The sequence below is a fragment of the Pelmatolapia mariae genome, linkage group LG18 (assembly GCF_036321145.2).
Source record: "Pelmatolapia mariae isolate MD_Pm_ZW linkage group LG18, Pm_UMD_F_2, whole genome shotgun sequence".
NCBI lineage: Eukaryota > Metazoa > Chordata > Actinopteri > Cichliformes > Cichlidae > Pelmatolapia > Pelmatolapia mariae.
In genome coordinates this window covers 8,603,832-8,628,076 of record NC_086243.1, presented here as the reverse complement: position 1 = coordinate 8,628,076, position 24,245 = coordinate 8,603,832, and the positions used below count along the sequence as shown (strand labels likewise).

The 24,245-nt window shown below is 41.5% G+C and overlaps 1 protein-coding gene across 1 annotated transcript; it reads left to right on the top strand.

Annotated features, from left to right (window-relative positions):
- Positions 1–7,693: 7,693 nt before the first annotated feature.
- LOC134616682 (kidney mitochondrial carrier protein 1) lies at positions 7,694–13,388 on the top strand. The gene is made up of 9 exons (XM_063461623.1): positions 7,694–7,910; positions 8,007–8,154; positions 8,445–8,539; positions 8,823–8,908; positions 9,688–9,783; positions 9,873–9,997; positions 10,517–10,640; positions 11,569–11,649; positions 12,133–13,388. Exons 1-9 carry the CDS (start codon positions 7,847–7,849, stop codon positions 12,172–12,174), a joined length of 861 nt encoding a protein of 286 aa, XP_063317693.1. The 5' UTR covers positions 7,694–7,846; the 3' UTR covers positions 12,175–13,388.
- The last annotated feature ends 10,857 nt before the right edge of the window (positions 13,389–24,245 follow it).

Here is a 24,245-nt window from a genome sequence, read left to right as displayed (position 1 = left end):
ATATCAAAACATTTATCAAGTAAAGCTCAGCTGGATTAAAACTGTCACAGTTTTTGATCAGATTCTCACAAAGAACTTTGTGGTATTTGCCCATTTAGACCTGTTGTCACGGATCCGGCTCTGGGGACTCGGGGTCCATGGGCAGTGGGGACTATGACTATTATTGTTATTAGTATCATCATTATTATTATTATTCTTGTCATTACTATTATTATTTGATGTGTTCTCTGCACTGCCCCTGTGCGCATGTTTGTAGGCAGGTATGTGTGTGTGTGTCGCCTTTCTTCTGTGGCCAAGTTACAGGCACCTTCAGCCCTGGGGGCGTGGCCTGACTTGAGGGCTGGTCACACCCGAAGTCCTTGCCGCACACCTGCTCCTCATCTGGGCTCGTCAGGGGAGCTATTTAGATGAGCGATGGAGCTTCCACCGACGCTGGATTATTGCGTTTGACTTCACGTCAGTCTTCAAGCATAGTCAGAAAGTGTGAGCGTATGCCTGCTGGGATAAAGTGTGTAACGGCTGCCTCTATTGTTTTCCCTCTGGAGGAATGGGGACGAGAAGGAGCAGTGAGCACGGGGAGTGCAGGGACACTGGAGCAGAGAGCACTACACTGGGACTTTTGGGAAGAAGACACAACACGGGAGTCTGGGACACTGGGGAATTTATTGTTGCTTGCTTCACCACCCCTTTGTAAATAAACACTGTTGCACTGAAGAGTCCGGCGTTTGGGTCCTATTTCCCCATCTCCCCACGGTCTGCCAACACAGACCGTGACACCTGTAGTCCCTTCCATTCACATTATTCACATCCACTTCACTAAATGCTGAGCCCACTGTCTCTGTACACCTTCTTCTTCTTTGTGGCAACAACAAAATCTCCTTTACCACGACCAGATCAAGTTAGATTAAATAGTCTTACTGAGGTTAGACCTTGGCAAAGTTGAGCTTCATTTGTCTGTTTCTAATATTTCTGGAGAGTTTTCTGTCAGTGAGAAAATGTCCACCTTCAGCTCTTTGGAGACCTTGACAAGAAAATGGTGCTGACAGGGCAGTGACCATAAAACACAACGCAACAACCAACACTTAGAGACACATGAAAACACTGCCCACACAAGCGACAGGAGGACACAGTTGAACCCGCATAAATAGTACGACAGCAGGATGAATAACAGTGATTCACAGGGATTTGCCATTACGTCAAATTCCATATTTGGTGTGAGAATACAAATTCAAAGAATAGATTTGTGGAAATAAAAATACAGGTCTAGAGGGAAAAAAATAAAAAGTTTTTGCATCACTATAACCTGACCACTGAATTGGAGAAAGGGCCAGGCTACAGCTCACATTCAGCCAATCACAGTGCAGCATGTCGCATTCGCTGCGATGAGTCCACGCTGTCAGAGCTGCAGGGAATGAGGAGCACAGTGAGAGGGAGCATGTAGAACAAGTAGGACACACACACACACACACACACACACACACACACACACACACACACACACACACACACACACACACACACACTAAACATAGTGGACAAGCCTTCGCTTTCCATTAAGTTCAATGCTGCCCTGAGGTTGGCATAAAAATACACCACAAAGAAGGGGACACAAACAGCACCAGTGTGTTTGTGGGTAAGGCACTGATCGTGTCTCCTCACTTTGTACTGATTATCTCTGCAAATATCATTTTTGCAGCGAAACCTAATAACTGTCATGTCAGTGGGTTCAGTTTAATGCTGTACTAAAAAATTACATACTAATTGCTATGAGAAATTAACAATTTGTGCAAAGCAATCTCTTAGACTTGATTAGTCCAAGAGATTGCTTTCCCAACCCCCCTCTCAAAGTCATTCCAGTTCCTCGGAAACTGGAAAATGAAATCCAGTAGAAATGTTTGACATTTCATCGGAGGAACATTTTCATGAGAACAAGGACAATGCTGAGCTGATTCTATTGAAATGCGAAACATGTATGTCCACACAAGACAGCATTCCTCTAAGCAGGACATGTGATTATGTGATTCCTTCAAAAACAAAAGGCACCCTCCGCTTTAACATGCCCCTCAGGACTTACACCTGTTTCACACCAGCAGTGTACTCCCACTAACCCAGAGCAGCTGAGCTCATTCATCTCAGAATGAAACAGAAAACTCCTAAACCTTAAAATGTAAACATCACTTCTAAAGCTCCTTGATGAACATGTTATATCCCACGCCTAACCCATGGTTCCAGGTTTAATCACTGGCTTCATTTTTCCAACCTGGAATCTATGGCCATGTATATGTATTTGAGTACTTGCAAGCTTGGTTACCAAGGTGTGTCCGAAGACTTTATAGGTGCATTGCACCGAAACTGATAACTGTTAATTAGTCATACAAAAAAAAAAAAAAATAGTAGAATTTCCCACACCAAAAGTAGAGCACAGATTTCAGGCTGTATTCACTGCTGAATAAATTTGTCAGATAACTGTATTGAAATGCTCCAAAAGGTACGAAAACCACAAAGTCTTAATGAAGGTCCATTTCAGTGCAGTAAACTTAAGTTTCAGTAAATTTTAAAAGTGTGACTTGTATAAAAGATTATGTGTTATGTGGTTGTAAATGCTGACGTTAACTATGAAAAATGTAAACAGTTGTAAACACTCTTTGAAAACCTGTAAATGTCTGCGTGTTTAAAGGAATATGGGAGTCTTTGGGGGCTGACTTGATTTTAATGCCAGTTTGGTGAACCTGGCACTAACATACAGCTGATAAAGCATATAATTAGGGCTGGATCAGGTGACCCTGAACCCTAGGCTGCTGGGGGCTTCCCGTGATGCAATGAGTTTTTCTTCTTATTTAGTCACTTTTCTCACTCACTATGTGTTAATAGAGCTCTCTGCACTGAATCATACTTGTTATTAATCTCTGGCTGTCTTCCACAGCATGTCTTTTATCCTGTCTTCCTTTTCTGACCCCAACCTGAGCCTGGTTCTGCCGGAGGTTTCTTCCTGTTAAAAGGGAAAACTCCCTTTTCTCTGTATTATTGAAGGGTCTTTAACTTACAATATAAAGCACCTTGAAGAGACTATTGTTGTGATTTTTGGTACTATATGAATAAAAGTGAATTAAATTGAATGTTTAAAGCAGCATCAGTCCTCTAATCATTGACAACAAATCAACAGTGAATAAGTTAAAAATAGAGCACTCTAAAAATAGAGTGCTGCTCCCTTAGTGCAGCACATATAGTTCACATTCTTTCACTGGGCTTTACATGCATCCTTGATCACACACTGTACTGTACTGTCTTGTGACCACAAGTCACATTAGCTCACTGTCACATTAAAGTAATACACATGCACATTCTTCTGCAGAGATTTGCCAGTCATCAGTCGAGTGATACACAGTAACATTAGTTTGATGTTTTTGCAGTCACTCACAGCAAGTAGAAAACAAGAGCTCCCTATTAAACTGACACAATAACATTACAATGCACTTTGTGCCAGAGGATAAACCGGCTCCTGTACGGATGTGTATTTACAATGTGATGAGTTTGCATCAGTAATATACATGCATTTTGTCATGCATGTTCATTCTTACACGAGTAAAGCTAATTTGTCAGAGTAATTTAGGACTATGTTGCTAAACACAGATATATCTCACTCTCTTCTATTGCAGGCCCCTTTTCATGCTGCTTTTGACAAATCACCACATTAAATGTGACCATTTTTACCCGCGCCACACTTCCCACTGCTTATTGGTTTAAGATAAAAGTGCAATATTTTTCCATTCATCTATTTCCGTTCATCGATGTGGCGCACAGCCTTCGACCACACGCACGCTGAACACACACTCAACTGGGCATTCGGAGCTGTGCACTCGCCTCCTCTTTCTCCTTGGTCGTTAATAATGTACTGGTGGCAATACTGAGGTTACTGACCCATAGCCAGCCCATTAATCAAAGAATACAACTAGCATATGATCATAATAAATATGCTCCGGATAAATTTTTTGCAGTCGGGAGAATGATCCCACTGTTTTCCAAAGGAGGCTAAGACCAGAAGGACAAATATGACAGAAAACAGATAAGATTAAGTGGAGGTATTTGCACAAACAATATATTCCTCTAGTGGAAAATTCTGTTCTGGACAATCAAAGTGCATTCACATCCAGACAAACACATCATCCATACAAAGCTCTATATAGGCAGGTTCCCTGTGTGGTTGGTTGCTACATTAATAATATAATTTAAACACATACATGTTTAATTGGCTTTACAGATATATAATCTTCCAGCTGTCTGTGTTCACTCATTAAACAAGGATTAATTGCCATATATGAAATGTGTAAGTGATTGGGTCACATCTCAGGAGACTGAACTGCTCTGTGCTTTCAATAATCTGTGCAATAGGCCGTGGGTTTGCTGGGATGTTACGATGTGGTGTTTTGCTGACCTCTACAGGTGGTGGGATGAAATTGCACCAGGATGCAGTAAAAGGTGGGTATCCTCAATAGTTACTGTACTAATATACCTATGAAATTTTGAATTTTGGTGCTTTTTAAACTATAACCGTGTTCTGACATGTTTTGTCTCTAAAAGACACGTGAACTTTTACTTGTTTTTAGTATTTGAATCTTTGTGTTACGTTTGGTTTGTGGGATTTCTCTTTTATGTGGTTTATGTATCTGTTTCTCTGCATGTTTGAGGGTTCATTTGAAAAGATACTATTAATGTGATGTGTATGTTCTTTACCATAATGGAGTTCAATTGTTGTTCAATTTAGAAAGACGTGTTAGATTTTAAAAAGATATTACTATTACGCAGTGCTTATAAAAGTCTAAAGAGCTTGGAAAGAAAAGCATCTGGACTTCTTTAAGTTGCTTGAAGACGTTTCACCTTTCATCCGAGAAGCTTCTTCAGTTCTAAGAGAAATTGGTGGATAGTCCCAGATTTAAGTTATAGGAAAATGTCCCAGAAGAGGGACATGTACCCCCTGTTGATCCTCTACCTAATCACGCGAGTCAAGGTGTGAAAACGGGTGTAGGTCACAATCAGCCAAGGTTTCGGGTGAACCCGCTGTGAAATCTAGCCCCACCCTATCATGTGATTTCCTGAGGTCAAAAGGCCCAGGATGTGAGTGGACTCTCCACCGTTTGACCTTAGAACTGAAGAAGCTTCTCAGATAAGAGGTTAAATGTCTTCAAGCAATTTAAAGAAGTCCAGAGGAAAATGTAGCATTATTAAAAGAGATGAACGCTCAGGGGAGGGGAGTGTTGAAGATGTTTTTGAACATTTGAAAAATAATATTATTATTATTTCTGAAGCATCAAGAAAAAATGTCTTGATGCATGCTTAATCATCAACCAAAAGGTTGATTTTGTTCATCTGGATGTAACGTTTTCAGTGGGAGAAACATTTAGTCACTCATCCAAGTGACTTCTTCAGTCTCAGCTGACTGCAGGTTTCCCCAACCTTATAAACAGTACATTGCACAATAACTGAAAACAGCCCACTGAATGAACAATGGGCTGTGAGGTCAGTTCCTTGATCACTGATATGCAAACTGTCATGACCATTGATCAACAACCACTGATCAAAGCCCATTCATCATTGATCAAAGACTGTTGAGCAGACACCACTGATCAGTGGCCATGAGTGCCATTCACAGAGAGTTGGGGAATGGCTGCAATCACAGCATTGTAAGATAGTGAAAGATGTACCAAACACTGGTTTGAGCGGGGTGGTGGTGGTCTTTGATCAATGATCAGTGGTCCTTGATCAATGCTCTTTGATCAGTGGTTGTTGATCAATGGTCATGACAGTTTGATCAAGGAACTGACCTCAGAAAAATGTCAGTAATTTCTGTAATTCAGCTTAATTTGGGTTTATGACCATTAATATCTTTTAAATGTATTTATTTTTTATTCCATCCTCTTTGTTTAATCCAATATCTTCTGTAACAACTAATAATTCTTTAACTTCTTTTTGCTTTTAGACACAGAATGAAACATTAGCTCCAGATGTTCCGAGTGGGTAAAATAAATGTAATATTTTCTCAGTGAGATCAGATGTCACATTAACCTGTAGCAGCACAGAGTGCATGGAAGAGTTAGTTAGTTCACTTGTAGACACATGTGTTTGAGTATGAATATGTTTGTCCTTTCATCAAGAATATGTCAAAGCGTTTAGTCATCTTAAGCTCACTAAATATGTCACAAGGAAGTAGTCTTTGTTTCTGCATTGATACTAAAAATTAAGTATTGCAGATAAAGAACAACACAAATTTAGTGACAGTGACAGTGAGTTTGACAGTGAACATTTGTTGATATGTGGTGTGTATAGCAGCGTATATAACAGCCACTTGAAGCTTTTGCCAAAAGTGAATCAGTTCCTGTAGAGTCACATGTTAATATAACAAACTTCAGATATGAAATTAACATGTTTCATGCCTGGTAAAAACAAAAAAAAACAAAAAAAAAACAATTGTGTTGGTTTCTATGGTTAATTTCCCACCAATTCATTTTTTGTACCAACTGTACAAAAGATGATTCATTACCTTACCTGTGTGCTGCTATACACACTGGGTATTCACACTGAGTGTTGGACAGGTCCATGTTTCAGATAAAAACTCAGATGTTTACAGTAGATGAAAGCCCTGTGGTGTTTTCCAGGGTTTTCACACTGCTGATTTTGTCTGTCCTGTGTTTTGGCGTTTACTATAAACATGAGTTTCCTTCTGCCCTCTGTACCCATGATGAACACATGCGGGACATGCTGGACATTAACACTGGCACCAATACATACACACTACACACAACCAACTGCAAGCAACCATAACAAAAATGTTTTTACTTTTACCTTGTACTAAATTCTTTGTGTAAATCTCTAAAAAAAAAAGAAAAAAAAGAATTGTATGTCAGTTTTTGTGTGTTATCCTTGCATAAAGTCCCATCATCTCTACAGTGGCCCAGATGGACATCACTAATTGCATTTTATGTATGTGGCAAGAGACCAACCACATAATTACTAAGCCAAAGGTAAGGTAGAAAAGAAATCCTGCTTCATGTTCATGTTTCAGACAGATGACAATTAGCTGGCTAAACAATGACAACAGCAAACAGCAGCAAAAACAACAGAAAACTTCAGGATATTCTCAACAACTTACCTAAGTATAGATGCATCAAACAGAAGTGAACTTCTGACTCATCAACTTGTATCTGACTCCTTTTAAAAGTGCATTTTAAACCTCTGTGTTGTTATATTTCTCTCGTATGGCTAGCATATGTTCCTAACTTGCAGGAACTCTTGCCAGGTTCCATGTTCTGCCATTGCTGTAAAACCAACCAAAAAAACCCAGTACAGTACAGTCTTCAATTTTTTAACTATGGGTTTCATTAAAATAATAATACAAATAATAATAATAAATAATCCTTGTACACAGAAACTAAATATAAACTAATTACAGTGTGAGAAAGTAGAGACCAGTTTTATTATATTTGAAAATTATCTTTATCTAGTCAAATTTAATTGTTTTAGAGAGTGAGTGACTGCAAAAGAAGCAACAGTGTCGTCTACTTTAAAGCCTCTGGGCATCTTTCTACAATTGGACACGGTTGCCTAGCAGCAGGCATTTAGGCGGGGACAGTGGAGGCAGTGAGCAAAGTAGGAAAGAGGGGGCGGGGCTCCCTTCCAACTCAGCAGGGGAGGAGGGCTGTTGGGCTGGGTTCCCCAGACTGAAACGCGGCTTTCACGTTGGTGGTAGTAACCCCACTGTTAGCATTGCCGCCCCTCCAACCCATCTACCTTCCCCTCTAATCAGCTGCTAGTCGGTGGTTTTTAACAGTGCACTCGGTACTAGCGTGAGAAGATGTCTAACGTCAACTGGAAGCCCTTTGTTTTCGGCGGGTTGGCTTCGGTAACGGCGGAATGTGGTGAGTGATGCGGCTAGGCCGAGCAGCGTGACTTCCTGTTGATTATTAATGATTTACAGTGTCGCGTGAGTGTTAATACAATGCTCTGTGTTGCAGGAACCTTTCCAATCGACCTAGCCAAGACGCGCCTTCAGGTACAAGGTCAGGTGGGCGATAGCAAGTACCGAGAGATCCGCTACCGAGGCATGCTGCACGCTATAATGAGGATCGGAAGAGAGGAGGGGCTCCGAGCTCTGTATTCAGGGTCAGTAGGATGGACTCGCATGCTAGTGTTGTACGTGGGGTCTCCATAGCCTCGGCCCCCTAACGTAACTGCATTAAGATATGACAAAGCTTTTCAACAAATTCCTTGTGTGTTTCTGTTTGTTCAGAAATTTTTACACTTCCTCTCTTTCGCTACACTTCCTTTTATGCTGACAGCCACATCAAATCCTCTTCCTCTACTCTCGAAAGAGAAGCTCTGTTTTAGATTAGCCAAAAACCTTCAGAGATACTGCTGAACTGGGTAATGAAAGTAAACTTCCTTTGTTGCAGGATTGCTCCTGCCATGCTGCGGCAGGCCTCCTACGGGACCATAAAAATTGGCACATACCAGAGCTTTAAGAGGCTACTGGTTGAAAGGCCAGAGGGTGAGTCTCAGTTTCTCTTTCTCTGTCTGAAACAAACACACACAACCACACACTCAGCCTGCTGTTTATGGCAACATGTGCACATTCCTCTTGAAGGTCACAGATGAGGCACAGATGTGCACGTGTGTGACCTACTTAAACATGTATCCTCACTTTTCCTCATCTGAGAGCTCTTTGTAACAGTCAGCGCCTGCAGTGAAACACTGAAAACTGACTGCTGCCCGATTTCAAACGCAGCTTGTTCACAGTTACAGCCTGCCTCCCACTCGCTCTTCTCTTTCAGACGAGACGCTGTTGACTAATGTGTTGTGCGGCATTCTCTCCGGTGTCATCTCCTCCTCCATCGCCAACCCTACTGATGTGCTTAAGGTAACTATTTACACACGTGAGGGTCGTGTCGGATCTTGTGCTCTCTTTATCAGATGGCAGTAGGACATGTCTGACAGGTTTTTGGAACTGTGGTGAGGCCTGGAGCCATTTTTTGCAGATACAGACTGCAGCTTTTTCTCACTTTTTCACTTTTGTTCTGTTGTATAAGGAGTTGTAGTCTTGAGGAAGCAATGTCTTCTTTTTTTTCCCAAGTCCTAACTTTTGTTAAGTGGAATGAAGGGCATCGTGGTGTCCCTGTGACCTCAATTATGTGCTATTTATAGAATGAAACCTCACAGTTTTAGCATAGTGTTCTGTAAATGATATGCGTGCAGGACTGCCAGTGCTTATCTGTGCTCAGACTGTGGCCTGGCTAGGCGTGGCTTTTTTAAAACTCCTTGTAAGCCACATGACCTTCTGTCTGCAGTCTATTAAGGGTTAACAGGGTAATACATGCGCCTGCTGTTGGGGAACATTATGTTTTGATGACATTGTGTACTAGCTGCGTATGCCAAGCCTTTCACTGAGCCAAGAAATGAACCAGGCCCAATTTGCTAACAAGTCAAGGATGGGCTGGAGGGTTCTTGGAAGCGGGGATTGGGAAAATACTTTTGAGTACTGAGCTTGCCAAAAACAATTCCAGCAAACTTTTAAATTCCAGTAGAAGCCCAAGAAATACACACTCCCCTAAGTTGGCTTTGCAGCGTTACACATCGTTTGTGCATTCTTGCCCTTTTCAAGTTCAACTTTGTAACATTCACCTCTTTCTGTCCTCCCAGATCCGCATGCAAGCTCAGGGAAATGTGATCCAGGGCAGTATGATGGGCAATTTCATTAATATCTACCAGCAGGAGGGGACCAGAGGACTGTGGAAGGTGCAGAGAAGCTTAAAAAATGACAGCAGTATATACAGCATTGAGATAGTACAGGCACCCAACTTTAACCTTTTCTCTCTCCACATCAGGGTGTCTCTCTAACAGCTCAGAGGGCAGCTATCGTGGTCGGGGTGGAGCTTCCAGTCTACGACCTCACCAAGAAGCATCTCATCCTGTCGGGTTACATGGGGGACACCGTGTACACACACTTCTTGTGAGTTTGAACTGGCTCCTCTTTGGTTATCGTGTCATGTGGTGCAATAACATTCAGGAAATTGCTTGCAAGTGGGGCGTATTCTAATACATTCAGGTGGACTCGAGCCAGAAAAACAGATCAAATACAGATTTTGGCTCATTGTTTGAAAGGAAGGTTTTTGTTTTTTTGTTTTTCATAAAAATCCTTAAAATAAAAATCTCTTCCTCAGAATATCTGTTATACCAGACAGGTATTGTGCTGTATTGTAGAGATTACTCAGCACTCCCAGCGGAAACCATTTCACAGTATTCCTCTTAGTTATTTCAGGATGTCTGCTCAGAGCTGCAGTGACGCCAAGTTTGTACCTGCCAGAGACTTCAGTGATTGTATTTATAGCAGCAAATGCCATGTGGGTACTTGGACGAGGCTGAGAATATTTTCTGTTTGTACTGGTGGTGTACACACCACCATAAAGACTGTTTTTAGTACCAGCAACATAGCTAAGGGACATAATGCATTTACCTTTATGGTCAACAGGTCCAGCTTTGTGTGCGGCTTGGCGGGGGCTCTGGCATCAAATCCAGTGGACGTGGTCCGGACACGCATGATGAACCAGAGAGGAGGAGCGCTGTACCAGGGAACATTAGACTGTCTGCTGCAGGTCAGTCAGAACCCCTGAAACGTGCTTAGATTCTGTTGCCCTCTAGCTAAAGAGTTACTCCATCGATTTTTGAATGCAAGTTTCTCATCATGTAAACACAGACACAGTCTTGAAAAAGAAGGCACTTGGACTGCTTTAAGCTTGTGAAGATATTTCAGCTCTCATCCAAGATGCTTCTTCAGCCCTAAAAACAAATGTGATCGATGTTTCAAAGGAAGATTGATATTTCCGTCTGCAGTAATAGTACGGTGCTGTGTGTCTGTTCTGGGACCTTCTCGCCCTTTCATTCATGCACATATATGGAAATTCAGAATCAGCATGAAGGCTAATTTGGAGTAGGGTACAAAGTGGCTTGCAGGTGTGCAGCAACTGTGGATAAGGTGAAGCAGCTTAAATGCTGTACTTTATATTTGATTTGTCATTAGAATGTGTAGGAGAGTATCGACAGGGCTGTCAGCTGGAGTGGATCGAGAATTAGGCTGAACGTCACTTTGTGACTGGCCTGAACTAATTTTGTGCTCTATTTGTATCACATGTAAAATGTGAGAAAATGATCCCTGATGAAAATTAGTGCAGGGGAGACAGTTAAGCAAAAAGAGAGGAGCATTCTGGGAAGTACAGGATCTAGTGGGTTGGTTTTTCATGCAAAAGCCCATCTTTATTGAGCTGTGGTAATTAACAACTGGAATACTTTTTAAAATGCAGACATCTTCATTACTTTCAGCAGCTGTGAAGTTTAGACGTTTCCATTAGTTGGTCATGTATGATTTTTATTTTTTTTTCTCCTTGATGGTACATAATTACTGTCATATAGCAAAGTTGACTATCCAGATCAGACCTTAATTTCACTCATTCTTCAGTCCCTGTAAATAGATGCGCAGAGTGGGTGATCATCAGAGAGTAAAGAGTGTTTGTCTTCTTCTTTCAGACGTGGCGCTCTGAAGGCTTCATGGCCCTCTACAAGGGTTTCTTCCCCAACTGGCTGCGCCTAGGACCATGGAACATCATCGTATCCTTTCCAACTCCACACAGATGTTCTGATCTGTTTATATATACACACACACAGTATATATATCTCCTCTGTGGTGCAACACCTTCTAAGCTGTAGGAAATTCTCTTATGTATTCGTTGCCTTTGTTTCACTGAGGAAGGCTTTGTTAAACGCTCGCTAACTCTTTTATGTAACTCTGTGAAACTACTGCCTCACTGCCCGATTGGCACTGATTAGAGGCAAATAGCTGCGTGTGATGGAAATAGGGAAAGGTGTGGAGAGTGAACATTATCTAAGTCTGGATTAAAGGTGATTGAACAGGGAAATAAAGGCTGGCAGATACTCACTGTGCTCCAACCAGGCCTGAAAGATCTAATGAGATTATTTCCTTTTGCAGCAGAAATTGGGGTAACAAGAAAGACTCGGTGGTGCCACTCATTCTGACCAAAAAAACAAAGTCCACTCCTCTTTTTTCTTAAGTTCCTTTACTCCCATTTTCAGTTCTTCCTCACCTATGAACAGCTGAAGCAGATCAGCGTGTGATCAGCAGAACAACATGGCAGAGATGAGTATGAGCGCACGCTCCAAGAGGAGCTGAGAGGACCAAGATTGGGAAAGGCTGGATGGTGACGCGAGCTTGATGGAACCAGCAGGGGGAAAGGGGAACGCACATGTAGACCTGCGTGAAGGGTCAGAATGTGAATTTGCCAGATTCTTGTCTGGAGTGTCTCCTGAAGCCTGTGGTGAATGTGGACACAACTGTAATACACACACACACACACACAGATCCATGTATTTCATACTTTTTCTCATCTAAATGCTACGTCAGGCTAAGCAACTTTACATTTGCTATACAATTCCCTCAGATTCACGTGGCCTGATTTATTGACTGGGAACCAGCAGTCCCAGGAACTTTGCTTAAAGGTGGCTCTAAAGTCACAGGGAAAACACGAGGCTTCTACACTTTTTAAGTGCTCTATAACCGAGTGCCTTAGTTTGCGATGCAGGGCTGTCTGAGCTCTACGCTGCATAAGGACAGCAGCTGACAATCGCCATAATCACTCCCTTTATGAATAGATTGAAAAGATGTTTGGTGTGCACGAGGTGACAAACTTGAATGTGAATATTGTGTTTGGGGTTTTTTGTTTTTGTTTTGTTTGTTTTTTTTTTATTAATTTATGTGTTTCTAAATTTAAAGAGACGGGTGTGTGAAAAGGTAAAATTATTTCAGAGTTTTCCCTGAGGAAAGAGCCGAGAATACATCCTGGTGTGCTGTAATAAATGAGTTACATAAACGGCTCCTTGTCCATATGTGGTGATTAGTGGTCCCTCATGCCACCAAGTGTAGACGGTGAGTGTGACCTCAGGCAGCTGAGGGTTGACTGTGCTCCCTGTTATGTTATCATTTGGTCTGCTGGAGAAAAAAAAAGTTACATAAACCCTACATATTATATCACCTCCAGGTTCAGCCCGCTGAGCCGGCTGCGGTGCCGTTGTTTATGCTTTAAGGCGCTCAAACTGCTGCACGCGAGCCGCAATTAACGCCAAATGTATTTCCATATACTGTATTTGCTGTAAATGTGAGCTTTTATTGTGAGGAATGAATATGCCGCTGGCTGCTGTGTGTGTGCACACGTGTGTGTGAGCTATTGCTGCTGCCAAAGTATAAGCCAGTGTAACTTTTGTTATACCTTGTTGATGTAAATGCTCCATGTATATTTGAAATGATTAAAAATAAAGGACATGGATTTTTCACAGTATTGTCCTTCCCTGGTACCACAGTGTGGCACTGTGGAGCTACACACTCACCCCAGCATAACTGAATACACCAGTATCTGTTTATTATGAGTTTTTTTTTAATTCCCAAACCTCAGTTTTGAGGCCACAAATCTAGCACAGTCGTGTTTCTCGGGGATCGCCTGGTTCCTTTCAAACGTGTTCAAGCGGCATCCCACGAACGTTATGAATTTTTCAGGGGGAATATAAGATGTAATTGTTTTATTTCTGTGGGTAAATTCCCCAGTTTTCCCTCATCAGAGCTGTTTGAGGAGCTCAGGGGAGTGGAAGGCGCCGCAGCGAACGCGCAGGTCTCTGCGTGGATCTGTGCTTCGCTATGTTATTTAGGGGCCACCGCGGGACTTATTACTTGTGTGAGAACTGATACTGTTGGGTCTGCTTCATCTCAGCCACTGAGTCTCAGCGCAGCGTTTGCTGTTGGCGTCCTGAGCGTGGCTGGGTGGAATAGCTCGATTCAAAAACAGTGCAGCAGAGTGTGGCAGGAGGACAGGTTTTAACACTTGGGTACGATCCACCCACAGCACAATTAGACCTCTAGGGCTCGAATCCGTGTCAAATTGAGGTAGAAGAAGAATCCGTGAGGCGATGTGTAAAACAGAAATAAGAATAACATGTGGCTTGATGCCAGGATTCGGCATCTGTAAGTTGGCAATTTAGCCATCTCTGGCACAGTCCTGTACAAGCTGGACAAGTATGACCACGGGGGATTCCCGCAGTCACAGACATGCTACATTATTGGTATTATTTGCTGCCTGGCCCAAATGTGCGGGGGGGTACCGGCTCTATTGTGTTCCAGGGATCAGAGTGAGCTTTTGTGTCTGAGGGATAAGGCTCTATGCTGCTCCAAAACACCCTGCCCTTTTTTTTTTCATTTATTTTTTTCTCTGCCTATTTTTTTGTTCTTTCAGCCGTTTCTCTAATGAAAATGCTGCAACCCACAGATGGACGAGCGGATGGAAATGCAGACAAGGAGACAAATCTATCGTAGTCTGAGGATCCATTCAGAGCAAGAACTCTGGCGCTCATAAGCCCCACTGTGCTGACAAAGACAGAAATCACAGGCCTATTGCCATTTATTTTTTACTCACACTTATTTTCAGATATGGGACAAATTTTTTTTTTTTCTTGTATTGTCTTGATGCTTATATTTGAGAAAAAAAATGAATGACTTCCATCCTGAAAGCACATTGTTTGCAGGTCACGGATTTGGCATAACATCAAAATACTGTGCTTAGAGAGATGTCTGAAACATCTCCCCCCTGAAGGGGGGGGGAAAAGTGCAGCCTTCTGTAATTTGAAATCGTGGCTGTGGTAAATATTTTGATAAATTGCACAGCCATGCCCTGCCCGTGAAGAACAAGCTGACAAAGTGAGGCTTTGGAACTGAGGAACACAATAGATCGTGCAAAGATGTCAGCTTATTCTTCAGGAATTCTTCCCTGCAAAACCACAAAGATAATTTCGGAGTACATTTCAGAAAAGAAAAATTACAGCAAACCGCTGCAGGAAAAGAGAATAAAAAAGAAAACAAAAACTGACATTTTGGGAAATACACTTATTTGCTTTCTTGCTGGAAATTAGATGACAAATATCACTCTGCTGTCTGTAAATATGGGGCTGGAGCCAGCATTTGGTTAGCGCAGTACAAAGCTTTCAAAGTATTTGTGCATAGTATTGTGCAAAAGTCTTGAGCTACCCCTGATTGCTTTAGATCTTGTTTCCAAGGAGATGGACTTGTGGTCTTGATCAAAAGGTTGTTGAAAGTTTTCTTTGGACCTTGGCTGCTTTTTCACTCATTTTCAGTCCATTTATTCTACCTGACCATTTACAGAGGAATGTTAATGTCAGCCACTTAACACTGACCTTATGAATAATTCAAGCAAGGAAAAAGGCAATAACAAGTGATGAACCAGTCACATAGCAGAAAACTTAGCAAAGAATTTATTTTAAATTGTATCTTTAAGCACTTCTCACAAAAACACACTATTTATTCCCATTTCTTTGTTTGAATCTGTGAAAAAATCTCAAAGATAACACACCGTGACAGACATGAAATAGTATTTAGCAGTCTCTGAAAAAGAACTACAACAAATGAACTGAAAGTATCTGAATGTCAAAAAGGAAGAAAAATCCAGCAAAGACCTGAGACCAGGATCTGAGAGCTGGCTTTCTTCAGAAAGGAAAACGGGGAGAAAAGGCTGAACTGGACTGAAAACCAGTGGCAATAGGGCTTATGGAGTGACGAATCAGAATTTGGTCGGGAGAGAGGTCAAGACTAATGGAATTATAAACACAGAAAAGTTCCATCAGATTTTAATCCAGCGTACAATATCATCTGTCAAGTGTTTTAATTTTTCATCATAACAATCATCCCAAACACACTGCCAATGCAGTAAAAGTACATCTAGATAGAAGAACACACATTAAAACACTATCAGTCATGGATCGGCCTCCCCAGAGCCCGGATATCAACATTACTGAAGCAGCGTGGGATCATCTAAAGGCAGCCAACAGCCAAAGAAGAGCTTTGAATGTCCTTCAAGAAGCCTGGAGAACTATTCCTGAAAAATACCTATAATCATTATGTATGAATGAAACATGGATGTTATTTTGTCTAGTTTAAACTTTGGTTGTACTAAAAGAAACTTTGTAAGGCACAGCCGTTCACTACCTACTCGCCAGTGTTGTCATCCTTTTAAATACAGATTCTTTCCTTCTTTGACTTGATCATCAAAAGGACACAATTCGAGTGCCTGACTCAACCGTCCATATTGACTGAAACTCCTTTTCCAAACAAACAACAGGCTCGCTAGATCACAGCGCGGTCGACCTACATTCACACACCACTGGAAGGGGACTGGAACCCCAGGGAGACAGGATCACAAGGATGAGCCGCTGGTAATGCTGCTCCATTGTTCCATTAAGATGAGAACGGGCCAACAGAGTGAATGTTAAAGGAGATAAAGTGTGGGGAGATTTGTTCCGCATGCTGACTTCTTTCACTCTAAGGCTTCAAGAGTCAGGGAAAGTTAAGTCATGTCACTTGTGAAGCTTCTTGACGTCTTTATAAAAGTTAAATGACCTGTTAGTGTGTTCTGCTATTTTCAAAAGAACAGTTTGACATTTTGGGGACTATACCAATTCCCTTTCTTGCAGAGAGTTAGACAAGAAAATTGATAACACCTGAGCCCATGTGCAAATAGCCTGTTCAAAGCCTATTGATGTCATGGGGATGAATCGAGCTGAAAAGCTTTAAACGATTATTTACACCTTCTGTTTTTTATAGCATTATATGATTGATTATAGGCCAGAACTGAAATCAAACATGATCTTTCCTTTTAAAAAATTTTTGTGGTGGTCTGGGAGGAATCTTCTGCTGCTAAATGTGAATAAGAGCAGAGATGGTGATCGGCTTCAGAAGGAGGATGACAAGTGTGTTGCTACGTGTCTATCCTGGAACAGCATGCCAAGTACCTGGGCATCTACGTCCACAACAGGCTGAACCAGAAGACCAAAAACAAAGACACAAGCAGGCTCGGGTTCTTAAGGAAGCCAAGTTCGTTCAGTGTATGCAGTAAAATGATGGAGGTTTTCTGTGACTGAGTTGTGGTAAGCCCAATGTACTTTACTGTGATGTGCTAGGGAAGCAACATCAGAGGCGCCGACACTGCACTGCTTTGCAATTTTTCCTCGTAATTAAAGCAATTTATTGCTTTCCTGCTATCTAAATTTAGACAGTTTACAAAATATGACTGGATTGATGTGGCTCCGCCCCCCCTGTGACCCTGATAAGGACAAATGGAGGAAAATGGATGGACGGACTGGACTGAACAGAGCCATCACAGCATCACAGAGCTCTTGTCAGGCTCGTTCTGCTTCGTGTAATTCCCAAGCATAAACACTAGGCAGAGCTCATGCACTTTCTTCCCACTAAGACACAGGAGCTGAGGTGTAAACACACCATCTGCCTGTCCCCAACAGCTAGACTCTGTCTCCCCCTCCGTAACCCGCTCAGTCACAGCTCCCTCATTAATATCCCAGTTTCTGATAAGGAATAAATATTCAAATATGCAGCGGTATCAGTTTCCTTGGACGCCTGATTTAAAATTCCCTGCCCTCAGGCACACAGGCACAGTATGCCCACAGAGCACACACAATCCATACAAAAAAAAAAACCCACTACACACACACACACACACACACACACACACACACACACACACACACACACACACACACACACACACACACACACACACACACAGGGGCCTCTGATGTATCCCAGTGGCCTTAGTGGGATTGCTAACTGACACCAGAGCCCTCCCACATACTGTGTGAAGCTGCTGTTCTCCACTTCTGTTTATCTCTGGCATTTTTTTTTTAAAGAGGCGGAGGCAATGGGGGGTAAAGTGAGAAGAGTTGGGAAAGAGAGGTGAAAGACTTAGGTGGGGAATGGGAATAAAAATGAACTGATGGAATGAGATGTTAGATGGAGTCAACGGGGAAGATATGGGAGGGGGGAACTTTATTGGAACTCAGCTGGCATGGAAGCCGGGGGTGAGCCTGCGTAGAAAGAGAATAGAAGATGACAAGAGGAGAAGGGATCAGTAGGAGAGAGGAGAGGATGCAACACATGTCCTGATTCTCTGCTGCGCTCCAATTAGCATCCATATGAAGCCCGCTTGTCAAGCCGCTGTGCCGAGGACTCGAGACACAAATGCGCCACAAGACGAAGGCTTATTGGTCCTGACATTATTTGACTTGAGAGTGGTGTGAGAAAATGGGTAAAACTGGAAAGATTGGGGTTTTCTGGTGGTGCCTGATGCCTGCAAATATCAGCAGGTGGAATATTTACTCTCAATCTGAATGTGAAAAGAAGGAAAATCAATGTAAGCAACAGGAAGAATACTGCCTTAGAAGGATGCCTTATTTTCAATCATTAAGGTGCTTGTTAAATTGAGGAGACTAAAAGGAGAACCTGAATCACAAGTAGATCCGAACAGTACAGCCAAAGATTTTATCACTCATTAACTAATGATATGTTGTTTTGGAAAATCTAGAGGAAACGAGGTGGAAATTCAACTGAGATTTTCCCCAGTTTTGCTCAGAAAGGTGAGTTAATTTATTGTAAGACGAAGCACAGAATCAGTGTGTTTGTTTCCCCTGGGTGGGTGATTTCAGGAGACTCTACACCACTTTCCACACCTGTACTGATGACACAGGTCTTATTGATGCTCTTTCCCCAAACTTCGAACAGCTCAGTCGGCATGAAACTACAATCTAATTTAGATGTTCAAAGGGTTGGAGAGCCACACGTTTCAATTTTCTGGAACTTACCCAGAGCCAGCAGGCACGTAGAAATCAGTGACGTTTGTGGATCTCCCCAAATCTGCTTTTAATCATTAAAAAAAAAAAAAGTAGTTAAAGCAGAGTCACATTCTGATCTTCACAGAGAGGACTAATTCATGCTTTTATATCAAACAGGCCAGACTATTGTAATGCTCTCCTATCTTGTCGAGAAGTCATAAATCAGTTACAACCGATTTCAGCCTCCGATGCCTGAGGGCTGACAAAGAGGAGAACATATAACTCCTTTTTAAAGTCCTGACACTTGTTGCCTGTCAGACTCTGGATCTGTTTTAAAATTGCTTTAGTTTTCATGAACGGAGGTTTTTCTTTCTTTCTTTCTTTTTTTTTTTAGTTATTGCAACGTTTGAATTTTGTTTATTGGTTTCATTATTACCTTTTTAACATTTTAGCCCCTCCTGTGTGTGTCTCAAACTGTTTTACTGCTTATATTTGATATTTGTTAGCAGCTTTTCAGTCATCTAAAATCCCAGACAATAGGTAACATATGTGTATTTTCTCTGGGAAGTATTTCATTTGAGGCAATATTATTGTGCTTTGTATATATTCATTTTGTTGTCTTTGTTCTTTGTAACTGTAGTTCATAGTGCAGTAAAAAATCTGTTTTTTTAGGAGGAGCAAATAATGGATAAGAGGTATTGAATTGTAAACAACTGTGCATGAATAACTTTACCGTATGTTTCAATTTTATACTACAATATATTTCTAACTAACTAGGCAGCTCATTATTTTTCTCATTTACAAGATACTTTCTTTATAGATGTAATGATTTGGGGTCAAGCTGAAAGAAAGGCAGATTTCAAATGTATACGTGAGGTCAGAGGTCAAATGTGACATGATATTTGGGTGCAAACTATAATGTGATATTTAGAATCCCTGTATACAGGATCATTTCCTAAATGTTGCCAGTACAAGCCAAAGCAGCAGTATTTTAAGCAAAGATTTAAAGATAAAAGACATTTTTTGAATTTCATGACATCCATGAAAGTTTGACCTTATTTGACCTTGGAGAAGAGGTCAGAAGTCCAAAGTAACGTGCTATTTGGAACCCCCATAAATCATTCCCCATGTGCCTCTAGCTTGTCAGTACAAACAATGGCAGTGAGAAACATAGTTCTATTTAGCATTTTTATCACTTTCACCTTCTGATCTGTTTATTGACCTTGAAGAAGAGTTCAAAGGTCAAATGTGACATGATATTTGAAATCTTTATATGGTACTTGCTTTATGTTAACATTGCACACCACACTTGTAAGAATCATAGTTTCTAAGGCTTTTTTTGGTTAATTTTCGACCAATGAATCATTACGTTGTTCTTGAAGACTTTGGTGGATGTGAGTCAATTTGTAATGGATTGCTAACATGACCCCACTCTACACCCCTACAAAGTTTTGTGAAAAGTTAAAGTTTCTGATCTGTTGTGTTCACACACGTGCAAACCAAAAGCACGGCCTCTTTGGCAGAGATAATAAAATAAGCAGTACTATGCACCGTATCTTTTCAGATGCTCTTGGCGTCACTTCCACAGAAATGCATCTGTAATTGGAGATGGATTACTGCGATTACCTGACTTTCTTTGAAAGATCCCCCAAGTAATGATTCAAAAATGTAAAAAGTATGTTATCCATAGCAAAGTGACATCATGCATCAAACACCTAAGCTGAATTGTTACTGAAGTGAGAGCTCGGCTGCCTTGATCGCCATCGAGCTATGTTCACAGCTCCTGCAATAGCGTTGTGGGATATTTATGCTGCTGTAGTGTCCAGGGAACACATACTACCCCGATATTCCCCCTTAAATAGTCTGTATCTAGCACACTGCGGTTTCATATTGTTTAAGATTTAGTGAAGATAGTGAAGATTCTCATCAAGAGAGTTTTGGTTAGTTGGCAGGAAACAGCATCTTTTGACATGTGAGTTGATCAAATGTTCTAGTTTTGGGGTATTAAACAATTTGAATCACGAGCGCTTCCCTTCATGGCTGCCAGATCTCAATCCAAGTCAGCAACTGAGATTTGGCAACAGTGTGCTGGCCACATCACCCAAAACACCAGATGAGGGAATAGTGTTTTTACCTCCAGCAGGCTTTTAGGATACTTAAATGAACTCAGGTAGCCCAGCATAGACGGATGAGCTGAAGTATCATCTGACTCATATTTGTGGCTGTTTGCAAAGAGCCAAAGGTAAAGTCTTCATCGGTGTGCTAATGCTTGTACAGCCTTAATACCTGAAGTGAGAGTCAAATCTTGCACTGCTTAATGCGTTTAAGGATTTCAGTCTAAATCTGTCTGATGCCATTTGGGAGCAAAAAGAGAGAAAGAGAGAGAAAGCAAATGTGCAAACTCATCTCTGCTGTGTGGAGAAGCAGCCACCGAATGAGTTAACATGGCTCTTAAGAAAAGATGCATAAAGCAGAGCATACTCTCAAGAAACCATTTACTCTAGTTTTATTGCAAAAGTGGGAATATTTGTGCCACTTTCACGCGTCTCCCTGCCTTCTCTGAGATATTTTTAAAATGATTGACTTTGTATTGGTCTCATTGTGAGTTCCCCTCCCTGTGTCATATGAGTGAAGTAGGCCAGGCACTGTAGGGGATCACAGATCAATCATGGCACACACACACACACACACACACACACACACACACACACACACACACACACACACACACACACACATACACACACACATACACACACACACACACACACACACACACACACACACACACACAGGCAGTGAACAAAAAAAAGGAGGAGAATCAGGCATGTAACTCTTCTCCTATCTTAACCAAATAAGAGTCACATGTCTTCTGGAGGCATAAGGCTTCGCATCACACAGTAATCTGCTGAGGGAACAATCACACCACTGTTGCCGCTGCAACTGTTTGACTGTTTGAGGTGAGAGGCCCATCACGCCCTCTCTTTCAGCTCCACACGTGCAGTCTGACACAATGTCTGGCAGAAAGCTTGCGTTTCAAAGAACATGCCACAGTGTGATCTCGGGGAAGGGTTTTCTGATCGCATCCCCGATAACCTACTTATTTGCGTTATGCATTACGCTGGTGTAAAAAGGCAGCAGTCATGTGGCACTTAAAAAAAAAAAACCCCGCAAAAAACATGAACAATCATGTGATAATCGAAGAAAAGATCTCATTTGTGTTGATTAACAAGAGGCAATAAGAACCAGTCGTTCTTATTGCCTTTGTAAAATGGTGGACTATAGAAAGGCAGACAGAAGACAGAAGGACACAAACTTACATCCTCAAATACTGCACAGCTCTAAAAACCTCCATTCACACACACACATACACACACACATACACACCGAGTGGATTTATTGAAACTGTTTGCCAATAAGGTCACAACACCAATTAAAGTCACACAAGGAGTGCATCTCCTTTGCAAGCTTAGCCGTCTGACCTCCGCTCACACAGAGGGGCCAGTGTATTATCTAAAGAGGTTGCGCGCTTGTTCTCTCTCACACACACACACACCACACGTATAAAGCTCCATCTGTCATGAATGGTGTGTGTGATGTGTTAATATTTAAGGGGTTGGGTGCTGAGGCCACATGAAGGACTGCTTCTGCTATTATTAAGTTAGCGGGGTTTGTTAGTGTATTTCTGCACAAGATTTTTTTTCTTTCTTTTGGTGCATAAAAATCATCCATAGTGCCCCCTTCAATAAATCTCACTAAACTGACATTTCTATTTTAGCAACTTGACCACATGTCAGCAAGCAATTGTGTATTTCTGGCCGTCTCATAAATCTAAACCCAATACCGCTTCTTCTTGTAGCTTTAGTTTTTGGCGGTTAACAATTTGGAGGTGGTGGAGGGGTGTTTTGGGGGGCATCTGGATATTAAGCAGCTAATTGCTTTACTGTGTTTGCCAGCTTGGAGCGTCTATGCTATAATACATAAACAGGTCCTTAAAGCTGTCTGCTACTGCTGGTAAGGATGCTATTAAGAACAGGGAGGTTAAAACAAGGCTGGGTGATTCACATTAATATTTCATCATTTAATCCTAAGCATGCTTGGAAATGATCTTGTACTTTTTCAATCTATATGAACCCCCTGGATTGATATAATGCGTCTCCACGTTCACATGCCCCAAAAACGTCGTTAAGAAAAGAGACTTCATTAAAAAAAAAAAACAACAACCACAACAACAACAACAACAGTGCTTTAAGGCATGTAACTGTATGATAATGGGCAGCTTTTATCCTATTTTCCCCCTTTCTACTATTGGTTTGTATTCAGCACACACAGCTAAAAACCCATCTATGTTTTTACAGTTGATGATCTTCTTGTTAATTTGCAGTAAAGCTCAACCCCCTTCCACCACCACCACCACACGTACACACAAGTGTGTATCATAACTTTAGAGGACATTACGATACTCCCCATCCATAATCACTACTCGCTAAATGTCTTTACCTTAAAGTGAGGCTGTTTATAAAAGTAGAAATGCTTTTTACCCTCGTAAGGAAGATACAGTGTGTCCCCGTACTGTGACAGCATTAACAGAATTAGGTCCCAACAACATGAATCATACCTGTGGCACACACACACAGACACACACACACACACACACACACACACACACACACACACCTACACACACACACACACACACACACAAGCACGCACTTCCATGGTGGATTTTTTTCTCCTCACACAGACGAGCTGTAATAGGAGGCATGCATCACTAATCTCGGTATTAAGACGCCATTCCAGAGTTCAAAGTGGGGGTTTTTCTCTCCCCCACTTTCATTTCCAGTTCTCTTAACATGCAAAAGCCAGAATCAACAGACATGCAGTCAAAGACACGCTAAAAATAAAAAATAAAAAAAATTGCCTGTGTTAGTATTAACTTGGCAGCCTGCAATAATAATTCATAATTCATGTTATTTTCAGAAAAGCAGGATGTGCTTTGTGACCGTGTATCAAAAGATGGTGGTAACCTACAGACATAAATAAAAAGTACATAAAAACAAGTGGTCAGCTAATAAGACATAGATTCATGTGTGGTTAAATGATATCCAGTGTGTAGCAAGATTTAAATCAAAAACCAGTCATCCCTTATGACTGTCCTCCAGTTTGTACGAGTAACTTATCACACCATGGTCAGGTTTAAGGTGATGAACTCAGGAAGCCAGAAAGTAGCAGCCTGGAGGACGCCAGGGTGGATCGTCGAGTCAACAAAACACTGGACTGTAGCAATGAAGGCTATTTCCAGCATCAAACTGATAACCTCTCTTTTAACCATGACCATTCCCAAGCTTTCACTGGTATCTCTGTTTACCTGCTTGCTCTAGTTGGAAATGTAGTCAAAAATCAACTGACCAATTATGGGCATCTCACAAAGTTTTACCCTCCTTAATGGTTCTTCTCTATCTCAGTCGGCAGAGTCCACATGGAGTAGTTTCCTGGCACCATTTTTTTTT